Genomic DNA, 18,764 nt, shown 5'->3' on the forward strand with positions numbered 1-18,764 from the left:
AAATTTATAACTATATATGCTTAAAAAATACTTCTTTGTATTATATGACTTCAAAATATAACCTGCCGAGTTTATCTGGTGTTTAATAAAAAGAAAAAAAACAGTAATCTGTTTAAAACCTGAAAGAGAAACTGGGGGGACATATTTTGCAGCAGTATGGTATACAATAATCCATACTTTGAAGATTAATATAGAGATCTTTAAAAAGAGTAATTTTGACCACACACAGTTTTATTCTTTGCTGATTTTAATATGAACCTTCTGTAAAATGCAACCTAAGTGTAATTTCAAATAGCAGAATATTTGGTCTATGGACTGGGATTTGGTAGATCGCTGTTACAGTGCTAAAGGTATCTTGTAGCAGTTACTGTCATAAGGTTGCCTACATTATAATTTCTTGTGTATAATCTTAGCAACTGTTGTTCTGATTTTATATGAGTTGTTACCATTATAGAAGCAGTCACATTGCCTTAGAAACATAACAGAACTTGTACAATGAAATGGGTGGTATCTCCCCCCCAACTAAAAAGATAATCATCTTGGGAAGCTATAAACTGGGTTCAGTAACACTGCCATTGCTCAAAAAATTTCTGGTTTTGGAATTACCATCAGAGTTTGCAGCACATTAAAAAAATATCTTTAATAGTAGTTAATCTTCATCTTTTCAAATTGCCTTTCATTTCTGGAAGCTGGTAACAGTCCCTTATAACTAAGACAAGTGAATAAAGTGGATATTTAAATGTCTCTCTGGGATAAAAAATGAAGTGTGATTATTTTCATATTTTTTGAAAATAAAATAGAAAATCTCCAGAATATTCTGTGCCATCATGGAAATATTGGAACAATCAACCTCATAATGTGATTTCTTTGAAGGAGACAGAACTCAATTGAATACATAAGTTCTTTTTTTTTTTTTTTTTTTTTTTTTTTTTTTTTTTTTTTTTTGTTTTTTGTTTTTTGTTTTTTTGCGGTACGTGGGCCTCTCACTGCTGCGGCCTCTCCCGCTGCGGAGCACAGGCTCCGGACGCGCAGGCCCAGCGGCCATGGCTCACGGGCCCAGCCGCTCCGCGGCATGCGGGATCCTCCTGGACCGGGGCACGAACCCGTGTCCCCTGCATTGGCAGGCGGACTCTCAACCACTGCGCCACCAGGGAAGCCCAATACATAAGTTCTTATATGTGTATTATGAGGTCAGTCTCATTGCATCATGATCATATTTCTATTTTCCTTAGCAACCACAGAAGTACATATATGTTACCATTTTTCTAGTTAAGTTGTCTCTAATTGTTCTTTTACTGTATACTTGTGATAATTTTGATGGAGTTCACCCTTTTCTGAATCAGGAACTTAGATCATTTGTTTTCCTTCCCAATACCATGCTCTGCTTCGCCATGAAACTTTTTTGTTTTTTCACCTATGTTATTGGATTGTTAGTAAGTTTTCTATTGGATTATATTGTATCTTTAACTTTTAATGGATTAAAGCCATTGCCATTTTACCAAAATATATGGAGGCTGAAATCTTGGTAGATAAGTTATCACTCAGTTTTGCACTGTTATCTATTTTATGTCACTTAGTACTTTATAACTTTCTTCATATAAATGTTTAACTTTTATGTTATAATTCATGTAATTTCTCTATTTAGAATCCTTCTTTGCTTATGGGACGAATCATTCTGTAATTCCACCCTACCTTTCTATACTGGTCTCTATTTTCCAGCATAAAGCCTTTTTTCACACCTTTTTGGTCACACTTATTTACCAAACATGGCATGTTCATTTTCAGTGCCAAAGTTTTGACTTTATCATTTTTTCCTGAAATCCCTTTGTCTTTCATTCTTTCTGTTCAAATTTAATCAATTCTTCAGCGGTCTGTCAGATCATATCTGTTCAATAAAATTTTCAGTGAAACACTTGATGTTCTGATCTTCCTGCATCTTTACACTTTTATTGCAGTTATTTTTTTATCACTCATTTGGTACTAAATGAATACTACCTTGCATTTTTCTTAATTATGAACCTCTATCAGCACAACATACAACATAATTCAGAATAGATGTTCATATGATGATTTCATAGATGTTCAATAAATTATTTGTTCCATAATTTGTCATGCAAATTATGCAACCATCTTCACTCAGATATTTCATGTGATTTTACCTTTGTGAACCATTTAATAACACCAAATAAATACAGTTTGTACCATAAATGCTTTCATTGTTGTAATCTGGTTATCATTATTATATTCCTAATAACTTTATTTTGTAGAAGCTTAAGTGAAAATGGTACATATTAGAAGACATGAAACAAGGAAAAATTCTAAAACTCAAGAGTGTGAACAGAAATCTCGAGTGGATTGGAGGCGGACTAAAAGAAGTAGTCTCTCACAATTATGTGATAGTGATGATGAGCTTGAGAGCGATGAGGAGCTTGATAGTGATGAAAGTGTTGACAATAATGAAAGTGTTGACAGTGACAAAGAACCTGATAGTAACGAGGGGCTTGATAGTAATAAGAAGCCAGAAAATGAAAGAGAGCTTAAATTAATTAAAGTTGAAAGTGAAGGAAACAATAGTAAGCATCTCATTAACACTGGCAACAGTTCAACCTATGAAGAAGAAAAGAACAAAACCAAACATGGAAGTATTGACTTACCAGATCATGAAAAGCATTCAGGTCAAGAGGAAGATGATCTCAACAAACACTCTGGACAAATAACAGAGGAGGATTTAGAAGAAGAACGCATCAAGCGAGGGAAGAGAAAAAGGATCTCCTCTGTGATGTACGACAGTGATGAAAGTGATGACAGTGATATCCTTGTTAGAAAAGTGGGAGTTAAACATCCGCGTAGAGTGGTTGAAGATGAATGTTCTTCAGTGGAGATGGAGCAAAAAGAACCTGAAAAAACTTTAGCCGCAAGAAAGCGAGAACAGCTCCAGAAACTGCAAGACCTCTCAAAACAGAGATCTCGTCAGAGACGCAGTAGTAGTAGAGATTTTGAGGTGTGTTACATTTTATTGGTTTTGTTACTGTTTTTAACTTTTTATTTAAGTATTTTATAAAAATCAAAGGGCTGAATCTGTTCTATTTCACAGTAATTCTAAAATTTATTTTTTAGTCAAGTTTCCTTGAACATGTTTGATTGCAGTATTGTATCTAATAATATTTTTTATGAGCCTCATTCTTTCACTCTTTTTTAAAATTGAAAGACTTCTTTAAAATTTGGTCTTTCCTGTTTTTAATTTCTACTTATAATCTTAATGTTGATTTAAAACATTTTATTTCACTTACCAGGGTATATTATCTTCTTCCTAATTTCAAAAGTTCAACATTTAACATGACAAGATTTTTTTAACCTTAAAATATAAAATTAATTTCTACAAATCATTTTTTTATTTCGGATTTAATCTTTTAATTTCACATCCATACTGACATTTTTTTTTTTTTTTTTTTTTTTTGAGGTACATGGGCCTCTCACTGTTGTGGCCTCTCCTGTTGCGGAGCACAGGCTCCGGACACACAGGTTCAGTGGCCATGGCTCACGGGCTCAGCCACTCCGGGCATGTGGGATCCTCCTGGACCAGGGCACGAACCCATGTCCCTTGCATCGGCAGGCAGATTCTCAACCACTGCGCCACCAGGGAAGCCCCATACTGACAATTTTTTAAAGGTACACTTTACTAAAAATACTAAAAGGTATGTTTTAATTTAATTAGGACTCTGAAAAGAAATCCTGCCCAAGCAGTGATGAAAATGATGATGAGGAGGAGGGGGAGGAGGAAGATGATTATGAATATGATGAAGATGGAGATGATTATATTATTGATGACTTTGTAGTGCAAGATGAGGAGGGTGATGAAGAGAATAAAAGCCAACGAGGAGAAAAACTGAAATTAGTAAAACAGAATTCTCTTTGTAAGTTAAATATCAAGAGAATGTTTTATGACTTGTTCTAATCATGATGTTATACTAAGTATCAAATCAGCCTTTTACTATTATGTTCTAAATCATCTGTTAGGAACTGTGGTTTCATTTTCAGGTAAATTTGTCTAATAGTTTATTTTAGTGGTTTTGAGAACCCTTTACACTCTTAAAAATAACTGAGGACCCCAAAGAGCTTTTGTTTCTGTGGGTTATATCTATCAACATTTACCATTGTAGAAATACAAAAGAGAAATTTAAAATATATCTATTAATTAAATGACTTAAAATAACTCATGTAATATGATAAGCTCGTTAGATAACATTTTTCTGAAAAATAACTATTTTTCAAACAAATGAGAAGAATGGCATTGTTTTACATTTTAATAAATATATTTAACGTCTAGCTTAACAGAAGGCAACTGGGTTCTTATATCGGCTTTTGCATTCAGTCTGTTGTGATATTTTGTGATATTAGATGAAAGCAATTTTGTTTCACACAGGTAGCTGGAAAAGGGAGGATTGTTTTTAAAGCATTTTGAAAATAATTGTGGATATTCTCATTTGACACCACACCAAAATTCAACAAGTGGTAGTTTCTTAAAGGTTTGTTTTCAGTATGGAATGTGAAAGACATTGGTCTTTCTTGTAATTTGAATGGATCTTTTACCCATGCATGATTTTGTAACATCATGCACTGATCATTTGGAAAATATTGGTTCACTGGGTTATGTAGCTCTTCCATATTTTGACACATTTCACTATACAGTATTTAAGAAATCACATTCATTAATATCACCACCAGTCTCATCAGAAAATTTTTTAGGTATTGGGAAGCTGTCAAGCTCATAGTAACAAATACAAGTTTTTCAAAATTATAATTTCTACTCAAAAATCTGTTTTTTATCTTTGGTAACAAATACTGTGAGTTCTTGAAATGACAGGTTTCTCTTTGCTCATTTTTGACAAAATATTTGACAGATGCCTGAATAACATAGTTGGTCAATAGTTCTCTCAAGTAAACATCGTGTTTCAAGTAAACCTGACAAATGAGGCTTTTTTAACTCCCAACTCAGTTTTTTCTCAAAGTACGATATTACACTTGATATGCAGCACAAGTGCTTTATCCATACTTCCCATTTCATCTCACTGAATACAAAAAAGGTGTATACTCAAGATTCAAGATTTAATAAAAGTAATAATTTTTACTGCTTCATCAAGGACATTCTTAAGTGAAAGTAGGTTTTTTACTGAATGCATAGGAATGATTATAATGATTACTAGTAGTTTGGTTCTATAGCCCTGATTCATGTTAAGGGGTCAGCTGCCTTATCCATAGTTACTTTTGCAACATCATTGAAAATGTCAACATGGTGAAACAGCAGATAATTATCTTAGTGTTATTGCTTTAACCTCACTGATCCCCTTAAATGGACTAGGAGACTTCCAGGGGTCTACAGATCACACTTTGAGAACCACAGGTGTTATCTGATCTTTTGAAGTGTAACTCAGTGAAACCTATCAGGAAATTAGAATCTTTTATATTTTCACACAATGAAAATATAAATAATAGGGCCCTGTAAACTTAGGGTGTCTTTAAATATGTATTATTATTCTGATCCCTATAATTGTACCTAAATTTAAAGACTTTTTTATGATGTTTTACAACTCTGGTACAACTCTGTTGGATGAAAACATTTTTTTTCTTCAAGAATGCATTTTTTCCAAAAAAAAATTAAAGGGCATATTTACTGAAGTTAAGTGTAATATGGTTCAAATTAGATACCATGATTTAGATAAATTAGTAGATTTAAGTATGAATCAAATTTCAAGAAATTTATCAGTTACAGAAATACCAGTGAAAAGCATCTGTGTATTGAAAGTTAATGACTGTTTCCCTTATGTCAGTAGGCACTGGTTCACCTGCCATCTGGACCTTTGATTCCCAGGAAAACTCAATTAGGAAGTGTCCCATCATTCTGGATATTAATATCTAGAATGTGATAGAACATTTACTGAGAGATACCCACTCATAAACACTCCTGTTAATTAATGAAAATAAGAGTCCACCACATGGGAACTATTTTAACTTTCTTCTCTGTCCTACACTTTTATGCTTACTTTTGTTTTTTTAAGGGAGGTTTTAGATTTACTGAAAAGTTGAGTAGAAAGTACAGAGAGTTCCTATATAACCCCTCATTCAGAGTTTCCCTGTTATTAACATCTTGGATTTGTTTGGTACATCTGGTGCAATCAAAGAGCCAATATGGATACATTATTAACTAGTTCATAGTTTGTGTCAGTGCTCACTCTTTGTGTTGTACATTCCATGGTTTTGAGAAATGTATAATGATGCAACAGGTATCCACCATTACAATATCAGAACAGTTTCACTCTCCTAAAAACACCTTGTTCACCACCTACTCATCCCTCCCTCCCTCCCACCCCAGAACCCCTATCAACCACTGACCTTTGAAATGTCTCCATAGTTTTCCCTTTGCCAGAATGTTTTATAGTTGGAATCATACAGCATGTAGCCTTTTCAGGTTGGCATATTTCACCTAATAACGCATTTAAGTTTCCTCCATGTCTTAATGTGCATGATAGCTCATTTCTTTTTATCACTGAATAATATTCCATTGTATGGATGTACCACAGTTTGTTTATCCATTCACCTGCTGAGGGACATGTTGGTTGCTTCCAAGTTTTGGCAGTTATGAATAAAGCTGCTATAAATATTTGTGTGCAAATTTATCTATGGACATAAGTTTCCAGGTCATTTGGGTAAATATCAAGGAGTTCTGTGCTTGCTTTTATTATTGAGCATCTCCACCTTAGAAGGAGATGTACCTCATTTTTTATGCAATACATTTTATCTTCTGTGTTCTTAATTGAAGCTTCTTCTTCTGGCTCTATCCTTACAAGCTCTCTTTTCTCAATTTGTAACCATATTAATGCCTTTCCTCCTTTGAGTTGGCATGTTCTATTAGCCACCATTCTAAATCTTATCTTTTTGTTCAAGTCTCCCAGTAACTCTGCAAAGCATTGTGCTTAGACTATTATACCCATCAATCCAGTGAAATTGCTCTCATCGAAGTTAGTGATAACTTTTTAGTTGCCAAGATGCACTTTGGTTCTTATGTTAACCAGATACTGCTGTGTGCTTTGCCACTAACCATTGACAACTCTCACTTTCAAAATTCTCTTTTTCACTTCTTGCATTCTCCTTTATAATATTACTTTCCTCTTTTTCCATTTGGCATGTAAATATTGATGTTTCTAAAGGTTCCATCCTCAAACTACCTTCATTTTGCTTGTGCTTCAGGCAGTCTCTGCCCCATAACTTCAGCCCAATCTATGGGGAAATTCCCAAACTTTTATGTCCAGCACAGATTTCTCCATAGTCTTAAGGCCCAATTTTTTTTTTTTTTTTTTTTTGCGGTACGTGGGCCTCTCACTGTTGTGGCCTCTCCCGTTGCGGAGCACAGGCTCTGGACGCGCAGGCTCAGCAGCCATGGCTCATGGGCCCAGCCACTCCACGGCATGTGGGATCTTCCCAGACTGGGGCACGAACCCGTGTCCCCTGCATTGGCAGGCAGACTCTCAACCACTGTGCCACCAGGGAAGCCCAAGGCCCAATTTTTAAACCTTTTTATTGAACATTGTCATCAGGGTGTCTTTCAGAAATCTCAGACTCAATATGTGCAAAACTAAATAATTGAGAGGGAGCATAAGGGAGTTTTGGGCTGGTGGTAGAACTTGTTTTTTTGATTGTCATGGTGGTTACACAACTTCGTGTTTTGGTTACAGAATTGTGCACCCAAGAGTGAATTTTATGGTATGTGAAAAAATAAAGCTCAATAAAGAAATCCAAATGAGCATCCCTACTTCCCAAAAAATTACCTAAATCGTTCATCAGCTTCACTTCTCTTTGTAATCCTAATACACATTAGACTTGGTGACACATTATAAGAACTTATTAGTTGGATGGATGGATGATTAAGATAAACATATTGACTGAAGGCTCCTTGGTCTTATAGTTTAAGAAACAAAAATGTTAGGCATGACCAGATTTATTAATACATCAGAGGAAAAAAAACCCCACATATTTTTATGTGATAATTTATGATTTGGTTAATGTTTTTAATATGTAACAATGATTATGCCATTTAAGAATATAATAAATGAAGCTAAATACAGGCAGTTTTTGATATGCCAAGGGATTATGTTCTAAAAGTTGCTGTAAATCAATTCTTACACTTGAAAATCAACATACATTTTCTTGTTAAAGCAATAATCTATATGATGAATAGTGAGCACCCTTCTGTGGCCTGGGTTAGGTTGTAATTAGGCTAGTATTCCCAGATTCGTTCTTCCCCCATCCCCAACTTCTATAAGAACAGTGACAACTACTCATATTCAACATGTGATCAGAATTTGGGAGAAATGTTCACAACTCCAAATTCAGCACTCACTTGAGACTCACAATCAGTGGCATATGCAATTTTACCTTTTTGAAAAGTGTTCTACTGTAGGAAGACATTTTGTTACTTCCTTGCTATCTGCCATTTGGCTCTGAAAGACAGACACATTTGTAACACCTTAGAATAGTTTGCCTCCTGCTACATGGTTGAAGCACTTAAAAGACAGTCTTTTTCCCTTCTCATCAATCCCTATTATTATTTATTCATATTTATTCTGAGACTGCAACTCCCAGAAAAGATATCAAAGAAAGTAGAGGGATGGACTAGCAATGGTTTGTTGTATTACAGATCTATATAGTTCACATGGTAATAATGTTATACACAGGTAGAGAGATAGGAACACCTTCAGATTTGTAGATACTAAAGATTATATTATTTTTCCAGTACTCTATCATATGTTCAGAGTGACAGAGAACCAAGTAGTACATTATAAAAGTACATCTCAGTCTACTAGTGCCTTGCTAGAAAAATGCTTGCTAGAATACTGGAAATTAGATTGAACATTAACTTAGTCTCCACCTAGCAATTAAACAGAATCATTCTATCAACATGCATGGTATGACTAAGAGCAGTCTCACAACAATTTATGTTAAATATTAAATCCTCTCGAGAACTCCTCTTGTTTTAGGATAAATTAAAAGTACCAGTGAAATCATATGGCACAAGGGAAAAGTAACCCTGCCCTGAAGACTCGTAAAGAAAATACCCGTGAAAAAATGTTTCATTAAAGGAAACAGAAGAAAATTGTACAAAGCATTTGCTTTGCAGTCTATGAAAAAGAAATAGTCATGAGGAGAGAACAATTTGAGGTGAAAGGGAGGTAGTTAAGGATACACTGCCAGAAAATGAAAAATATAAAGTCAGAAATAAAATCTATATTGAAAGCAGTAGAGAGCAGAATTAACAGTACAGAAAATCTCATCAATGATATGTAGGTTAAACCCTAGAAGCATCTAGCATAGAAAAATAAAACATTTCTAAAGGAGGAGATAATACATAAAGGAATAGAAATGAAGACCCTATTTCACAAATTCCTGGGGGGAAAATACAGAACAAATGGAAATCTAAAGGAAGAAAATTACATAACCTTAGTGAGATATATAAAAGATTTGAATGTGTTGAGAGGCTTACCATGTTTCTGGATATAAAGACATGGAGATGTGAATTCAAAGGTATAGAAGAAAATATTCTTGAGTTGCCAAACACACCTGTTTATGCAGATTAAAGAGGCTCACATCTTTGAAAATATTTGAAAAATATTTTCAAACAGGCATATGAAGGAAGTATTTTTGTAATTACAAGAGTAAAGAAAAAGTCCTCTAACCATTCTTTATAGAACTATAAAAATTGTTTAATATTAGGTGCCATATTAATGTGTTGCATATGTCAAAAGAGAAAAAATAACAATTTCAATAGATTCTAAAAAGGCATTTGATAACATTCAATGCCCATATCTAGTTTTCCAAAAAGTCTTATGAATAGTTATATGAGCATATGTCCTTTACATAACAAAAAATATTTTAAACCAAGATCCAACATCATAATGAAGTGCTAGAGGTATTCTCTTTAAAATAAAGAACAAGACAAAAATATTTCCTACTTTGTTTTAGATGTTTTCAACAATGCAACAGATGTGAAAGTAAAACAAGAAATATAACTATTGAAAAGGAAAAGACATTGAACATAATATGATTATATACAAGCTATCAGTTTCTGACTTATTTAACCAAAGATACAGAAGTTAAGAGAAAGGATATGAATATATTGAGAGTAGGAGTAGATGCAGCATCTATTTCCATATTTTTCTTAAGTTCTTTTTTCTCTGTATGAGTGGGAGGCACCTGTTGGAGTAGAAAAAGGGGCCCATTTCTTGCTCTGCCCCTGCCGTCTTACACTGGGCTTACATCTCCATTTCAGAAGAAAGTACACCAACAGTCCATGTGCTTCTATTCTCTAATAAGAGAATATTTATAAACATTCTCTTGGTTTTTGAAATAAACTTAGCACTAGCAAGACCACATCCTCCTTAGGGTAGGGGGAGAAAGCAGTCAGTGCCCAGGAATTCCCAAACAGTACCTCTCTCTCCAGCTCTATAATGTTCCAGGAAGCTCATTTTCCTTAGAAAAACATCTCAAAAAATGCCAGATGCACAATAAATATGTAAAACTCAGTAGTTTTCTTATATGCTGTCAATAATTATTTAGAAGATATAATGAGGGAAAATTCCATTTACACTAGTGAACAAAATTATTACTAGACCTAATCTTAAGAAGAAAAGCATGACTTTACAGGTACAAGAATAAAATTTACTGTGGAATAGGAAAGAAAATGTGAGTAAAAGAAGAGATAAGCATGTTTCTGGGAGGTAATAAATCATACAAGAAGTTATATCTTCTGAAAGTAATGTTTTGATTCAGCTTTGCAAGCACAATCCTAAAGTTCTGTTGAAAGAACAAATACATGAGAACAAATAACATTTGAAAACAAAAAATAAAGTGGAAGGACTTGCCCCACCAGATATAAAAAGTAATCGTAAAATTGCAATAAGTAAAGCAATGTAGTACTGATGTGAGAATGACAGCCAGATCAGTAGGAAAGGAAAGGCAGATGGGGCTGAAACAAAATCTTAGCATATATATGAAATACATGATAAAGGATGCACAGAAAATCAACAGAATGACCAAACTATCCAATGATTGGGTGTTGGGAAGGTGATTAGCTACCTTGAAAAAATCAAGTTATGCCTAAATATGAATATTGTTTATTTTCTCCTGTATCCTTTTGAAATTTTTTATAATCATGGAGAAAAGTTATAAACAATATTTCTAGGGTATTCCACAGAAGCCCATCCAATATAGGGATTAAAGCGATGAGAAAAGCTCTGGGGGAGGTCTGAGCTCTATTCCTGATTCTGCCTCTATCTAGTTGTGTAATAAGTTATTTCATCATTGAGTCATTTTTACTAGTCTTGAAGGATTTGAATTTTATTTTCTCCAATTTCCCATTCTTGTCTAAAATTCCATGTTCTGAAGTATGAAAGTATCAAATCTAACTACCATGCAGTACAACATCTATGTAGGGAATTGTAGCATGAAATCTAGAGTTGGAGTGTCTGTTCTAGGCTTGGTTCCAACACTTACTAGCTATATGATCTTTGGGAAGTTTTTCATCCTCTCTCTTTTGCATCCTCATTCTCAGTGACTAGACAAGTCACTGAGCCAGCTATAAAATTAGGATAATTAAGCAATTTCTCCTATTTCTTAATTTCTTAGCCTTGGAGAAAGGAACCCATTGTATTTAGGGAATTGTTTTGTCTGCTGGATTCTAATATTTATTTTAAATTAATTTCAGATTCTTTTAGTGACCACTATACTCACTTTGAAAGAGTTGTGAAGGCTCTTCTGATCAATGCTCTAGATGAATCTTTTCTGGGAACATTATATGGTAAGTTAATAATATGAATGGAAGAATCAGGGGTTTTTTTTTCCCAATTTTTAAACAGCCTCATTGTTCTATATGTATATATGTGTGTGTGTGTGTATAAACAGAACAACAGAGACCCAATCTTAAGGCCCTCCAGTTGTTCCCTCTAGTATCAACTACACCAAAAGTCCATTCACATGAAAAACTTGTTAGTGTTTATTATTTGTGATACGTGAAAGTACAATAGAAATAGTTTCCATGCCCTTTGAGAGTTCACAGTGAACTTGAGGATACAAAACATATACTAATTAAACAGCAGGGTAATTCAACACCCATGTGTTGTCCCAGCCTAAGCGCTATGCTCCTTGAATTTCACCAAAAGTTATATGCTTTTTTTATGCTTTTGTGCCTCGTTGTTTCTCGTTAGAGTATAATCCTTTCCTACCTTAGATTTTCTAAGTGAGTATGAAATCATTTCCATTATGAAAGCTATCTGTGACCCATTCAAATAACATTTGTCACTCCCTCATTTGTGCTATCATTATCCTGAGTGTGGTGGCACTGATGTATATGCACTTTTCATATATATTGAAAATGTATTTTTGCTTTCCTCCCTTTCAAGAGTGTGAGAACCATACTTTCTATATACACACCCCTTGTATCTAGCACAGAATCTGGCTCTTAATAAAGACAATAAATATGTTGTGCTGAATGTCTACCAAAGTGCCAGAGTAAGATTTCATTCTGACTGTATTGAACAAATATTTGTTGAGTGCCCACTAAGGGCCAGGCATTATTTGAGGGCTAGGAATATGGCAATGACTATGACATGGAAGATTCTTGCCTCATGTTGCATAAAGTCTAATGGGAGAGACAGCAATGAGTAAACAAATATATAACATGATATGATTTCACCTAAGGGATTAATTCTTGAAAAAATATAAAATAGGAAAAGGAAATCAAGAGTGATAAAGGAAAGGAAACTCTGTGTTAGTTAGATTGGTCAAAGAAGGTCTCCCAAGAGGTATCTTTTGAACAGAAACCTGAATGAAGTGAGGGAGGAAGCAATGCATGGATCTAGCAGAGAGCACAGCAAGTGTAAAGACCCTTAGAAAAGAGTAAGTTTGATGTGTTCAAGGAACAATTAGAGAGCCTGTGTGGCTCCTTCCTTTCCCTAATGCTCTGATGGAAGGATTTTCTTTAACTTCATTAATTTTTTTTAAATTTAAAATGTTTCTAACCAACCAAGCAAGTTATCTTCTTAAAAATATGGGAAGAAATCTTTATGCAATTATTTAAACATTTTATTCAGGCAAAGTGCTTGGTGTTGTTGTTGTTGTTGTTATTATTCCCCTGAACAGATGGCACCAGGCAAAAATCATATGCACAAGATATGTTGACATCTCTTCATTATTTGGATAACCGCTTTGTTCAGCCTCGTCTAGAGAACTTAGTCTCTAGAAGTCGTTGGAAAGAGCAATATAAGGTATACAGTTTTATTTGTTTTTGAATCTGTGGTCGGGGGATGGGGTGGGGTTGGAGTGGGAGACCTCCCCACTCCAGTCCTTCAATAACCAGTCACACTGAATAATCTTCTAAATTATTAACAATTTTCTTTGTTAAATCATCAGCTTGTTGTTTCTCATCTCTTCTAAAGGCTATAATTGTTTTAGTCTTTCACACTTGTTATATCTATCCAATAATTAAGTAGTCCTAAATGGTAAATTTAGAACATCTCTAAGGCTTAGCCCATCTGTTAAAATGAGGAGATTGTCTCACAGGATGTTAATTATTTCAGAAAAGAGAGTTTCATTGTTAAAGAAGGTTGAGAAACAGTAGGGTTAACTTAACTGGAGGACTTTCAAGGAGCATTAATGTGTGAATTTATACTGTAAATCTTCAAGAGGGCAATGTAGAATATAATACTTTTCAAATTTGTGTTTTACTATGAGGCTTCTTTTCATGAAATACCTATTATTACCTTCTAGGATATTGGTTCCCATAACTTAATTAGGGAAACACTGACCTATGTAGTCTTTGACATCCTTCTCCACCTTAAGATTTTGTAGTTCTACCAATTTTGGGAAACATCTTTTTAATTTATAAGATATATTTGATTCCATGTTATCACCTAGATTTCTATTTTATGATCTCTAATAGTAGAGGCTGTACTATATGATTTTTAAGTCTTTTCTTCCTCCCAACTTCTAACGTTGTAGCTTCTAATAATTAGCAAGAGGAAAATGGTAAGATAGTAGAAGTTCAAGTTCCTTATAGTCCTTCTAGCACTTAAATCATTAGCTACTCTACCTCATTTATGTCAGGAGATTTGGCTTCATCCAAGGCCTGTGTGGCTTGAATTACCTGATGATAAATTAGCCACAGATGGATTAGGTTTAAGGACAGTTATGGGATTATAAAAAAAGAATTAAAAGACTTCAATTTGGAGGATAGCTTGAGTTTAGGGCCACCATATATATCTTTTTGACTTTGGGTGATTTTTTAACTTTTGTAAATTCCAGTTTCTTCCTCAGATAGAGGAAATATTTATTTACTTTTAAGGTAAAGGACATAGCATAGCTCTTAGGATGTGGTATATATACTTTTGTCTTTAATAGAACAATAGCATATTGACCATTTAATTTTCCCAAGTAACTGATATGCAAAGTAAGGTATCTTATTTGATCTTTAGAGTAACCCCTCAAGGAATGTACTATTATTTCCTCCATTTTAGAGATGAGAAAATTGTGACTCAGAAAAATTGAGTAACATAAGGTTACACAGCTAGTAATTAGCCAGGCAGGCCAATATTTGAACCTAGAAACCTTAGGTGTAGGGTTTCTCAGACTTCAAAGCCCATCCATTCTGCTATATTATGCTTAACTATACTATGGTAGGTTATGTTGAGTTTGGATAACCCAATGTTGAAATAATAACTGTAATATACAAGAAAATATTAGCTTAAAAATTTAGAGACAGAGATGATTCAGTACGATCTTGGTCAGGTTATGCTGCAAAAAATATGTGACAAACAAAGTAAACCAACAACGAAAATCTCAATAGCTTAACCCAACAAAGTTTATTTTTCACTTATATGTTCAGTGTGAGTCAATAAGGGTGCTCTGTTTATTGTAGTCACTCAGAGAACCAAGCTGATAGACCTTTCATCTCAGCATGTGCTTCTGTGAATACCAGAGAAGCAGGAAGGGAAGATGGTTAGTCATCTATTAACTCTGAATGTCAGCCTGTAAGTGACATGTGTCATGAAGTACCATGAAATATGAGAAACAGTAAAAAGTAGACAAAAGACAATGTCTTTGTGAATCATACAATGTAAAAAGGAAACTATATTGGATACTTAATTACTGCCAGGCTGATAGAGAGTGCAGTTTAGTGACCCTGCTAATATGCTCATTGTGTGCAGTTCAGATATTGTGGTAAACTGATCCACGCTACTAATTACAGCAGTAGTATCTAGCACAGGCCTAGAGCATAAGCAAAACTACTCAAGCACAAGTAATTTCACAGCCTAATAAAGCTTATTTATGAATACCAAATATTTTCTCAGTTTGTTTACTCATTGCTAACTCACCTATTAGACTGGTGACCTAGAAATCCTAGTTCAAACTTGTTTATTTTCCTAGTACTTTAGTAAGAAACCAAAGGAGAATTAAATTATTTCTGGGATATTTTGTGGAAAATATAATTCATACAATGGAGACTGAATGTGATCTTGTTTTTTCTTAATTTTTTACTAACCTAAATGAATTTAATCATTTTATTATATTATTCTGAATTTTTTCTGCTCATTCTTTCCTGTTTTAACTAAGTATTATATCTGGAGATGAGAAGAGGGAAAAGAAGTAAATCAAAACCTGTGAACATCACTGCTTAATAGTAACAAAAGTTTGAGCGATATGAAACTAATCCTTTTCCTAATCTGGTTTCTTTTCATTTACTAGCCTAAATTATAAATTCACTTTTAAAATTTAAATATATCTTGTGCTCAGTACTAAAGTAAGAAATACCAGTGTGTTTTGCTCTTACATCTTGCCCTATCATTGTGATTTCTAACCTTGATTTTAATTTGGTTGGGCTCTTTTTATGTTTTATTTTATTGTTGTTTTTCTTATCCTTTAAACCTTCATTACATTTTGAAATTATTTTCAGGAGCGAGTAGAAAATTATTCTAATGTAAGTATCCATTTGAAGAATCCTGAGAACTGTTCCTGCCAGGCTTGTGGATTGCATCGCCACTGTAGATATTCGGTGCATTTATCAGGAAAGTTATATAACACCAGGACTATGGAAATAGATGATTTCATGTCACGTGATAAACAGGTATTTTTTCCCTTCATTTTAGTTCTCAACATTTAGAAATTTTCACTAAATAAGCCTGCACAAGTAACCCTAAGTTATTTTCACAAATGGAGAAAGCACCAGGAGAAGGAAAAAGAATACAAGGAAAGAGTGTGCAATTTTTGAATGTGAAAAATATGTGTTATATAGCAGATTCACTCCAAATTCAGTCAGATACTGCAATAGTGCATACTGTCTAAGTATACATCACCCAAACTGCAGGGGAGAGGGGAGAGGGTATAGGATGAGGATGAAAAGGGAGGTAACTGGGGCAGGGGAAGCAGAGTCCTTTTGGAGTCCAAAGGAGAATTTGACCCCAATGGAAATTTTAGGGCAGATAATCTACCAAATTGACAATCCACAGACAGACAGGCCTATTCACCTCAATATGAGATTTGAAGGAAAATTGTGCTTCAGCCTAGACTACATCAGAAGTGTTTCAGAGCCTAGAGCAATCACCATATATTTAAGGTGCTGTTAATTTTGAATGAATAGACAAAACAGAAGAAAATGTTTGAAATATTTGAAGAAATGTATTTGATAAACAAGAACAGAGAAATGCAATGTGAAGAAAGAAAAAGTGCAAATGCTTACTACTTCTTTTTTTAAATCTTTGTAAAACTGTTGCACTTATAAATGCAAAAATATTAATATTGAGATCTCCCTCTGGAATTCCCTCTATGGATTCCGCATCCACTGATACAGAGGACCGACTGTGTATTTATTGAAAAAAAACCCTGTCTATGTGGACCTGTGCAGTTCAAACCCTAGTTGTTTAAGGGTTGACTGTACTATGTTTATACCTGCAGTTGGTTAAATCTGCAGAGAGGATTCCGCAGATATGGAGGCCCGACTGTGGGACTTGAGCATCTGCAGATTTTGGTATCAGGGAGGGTTCTGGAACCAATCCCCTGCGGCTACTGAGGAGTGACTGTAGTTTTAGTTACAGCAGTCTTGGGTAGGGTACTGAGATGAGAGGCATTGGACCACCAGGTTATGGTAAAGTCTGAGAGCATGGATGAGAAGGAAATCACCTAGAGGAAAAAGATGTGAAATCTGAAAGGCAGTTAGGAGGACTGAAAACAGTCAGTTTTTCAGTTTTGCCCAGAGTCTGTCCAGACTCCTCAAGATGCTTAAGAACCAGTGGGAGGAGGCAGTAATTTTGAGGCAAGTGGCAAGGTGTAATGCATCCACGCAAAGAACAGGCCAAGAGGAAAGAGAATCCCTTGACTCAGTCTATTGCACTAAATGTTCCTAGAGACCTAGGAACAAAAACCAAACTTCTTCCCATCCTTCCTCTTTCCTTGAGGATCTTTTTTCTTTCTTCTCCATACTTTAATTTCCTTAAGAAGCTGGCTGCTCCTCTGTATTTGAGGGCCTAGAGAAATACCTCAAAAATCTACCTACAGTGAGCTGGATATTATAGATGTGCGTAATGCATGTTTCATTATATTTCCTTGCTTTAATTTGTTAAACTGTTAATTTACATTTCTACATGCTGTATCTAATAAATTACAAATCAGATTATTTCTGTTGCCTTGCAATCACCATCTTCTGCTTTAGGAGAATTTGCTGACAGTTTTTACCTTTGTTTCCAATTATATCTTTGGATATGTAGGGTACCTTAGTTCACACTGGTAACTGAGATAGTTATCTTCAGATATATCAGTTCATAGAACTATGTTAACCCTGCACAGTGGATTAGTAATCATTTATATGTCACTTTGCTTATCTGCTTTAAGATAATCATCACAGAACTTATCATTTCTCTCTCTCTCTGGCAAGTTTTTTAATACTGCCTATCTCGTTAGACTAATGTCCTTCTTTTTTTCTTTTCTTTTTTTTTTTTTTTTGGCTGTGCTGCGCAGCTTGTGGGATCTTAGTTCCCTGACGAGGGATTGAACTTGGGCCCTCGGCAGTGAAAGTGCCGAGTCCTAACCACTGGACCACCAGGGAATTCCCTGGAATAGTGTCCTTAATGTTTAGAAATGCAATTAGTTAATAAAAAGTACTCTCTGAATACATTTCTGGACATTTAAGGACACTATTCTAACAGCATAGATTGATTTTACTTGTTTTTAGTACTTAATATAAATGGCATGCTACAATGTAAGCTGTGTTGTACTGTATACATTAATTCATAAGGTATAGTGGGCTATAACAATACAGTAAAACGGGTGGGGTGAAAGGAGAGGTCCACTTGCAGTGTATGCAACTACTATATACATTTACTGTTTACATTTACTGTTTTCTATGAAGCCTTACTAACAATGGTTTAGGCTCTTCCATATAAAATGTGATCACATTTGGGAAAAAAATAGTGTGAGAATATTCTAAAGGTAATTTTGGGTTTATTGACCTCCATAAGTGTAAGGTAGACACCAAGAAGGTAGGAATTAGAAATGGAAAGGAGTAAATTATAATGTTTAATATTTTCAGTGGATATTTTTATTTCATAGAGAAAAAGAGATTTTTAAACACCTCTCCTTCCCTTTTGTCCCAACTTAAAAATTCTATATAGGGGCTTCCCTGGTGGTGCAGTGGTTGAGAGTCCGCCTGCCGATGCAGGGGACACGGG

The 18,764-nt window shown here is 34.6% G+C and overlaps 1 protein-coding gene and 1 non-coding gene across 2 annotated transcripts in view; one reads left to right on the top strand and one right to left on the bottom strand.

Annotated features, from left to right (window-relative positions):
- Window positions 1–2,281: 2,281 nt before the first annotated feature.
- The window catches only part of CCDC82 (coiled-coil domain containing 82), a 23,134-nt gene continuing 6,651 nt past the window's right edge, over window positions 2,282–18,764 (top strand). The window contains exons 1-5 of the mRNA XM_007451251.1: window positions 2,282–3,001; window positions 3,716–3,914; window positions 11,756–11,848; window positions 13,189–13,313; window positions 15,998–16,168. Of these exons, the coding sequence (XP_007451313.1) occupies window positions 2,282–3,001; window positions 3,716–3,914; window positions 11,756–11,848; window positions 13,189–13,313; window positions 15,998–16,168 (1,308 nt within the window). The remainder of the gene's footprint in view (window positions 3,002–3,715; window positions 3,915–11,755; window positions 11,849–13,188; window positions 13,314–15,997; window positions 16,169–18,764) is intronic.
- On the bottom strand, window positions 18,070–18,142 carry TRNAE-UUC (transfer RNA glutamic acid (anticodon UUC)). The gene has a single exon. It is a non-coding gene; the product is annotated as a tRNA-Glu (tRNA).

The sequence above is a fragment of the Lipotes vexillifer genome, unplaced genomic scaffold (assembly GCF_000442215.2).
Source record: "Lipotes vexillifer unplaced genomic scaffold, Lipotes_vexillifer_v1.1 scaffold1396, whole genome shotgun sequence".
In the NCBI taxonomy this organism is placed as follows: Eukaryota; Metazoa; Chordata; class Mammalia; order Artiodactyla; family Lipotidae; genus Lipotes; species Lipotes vexillifer.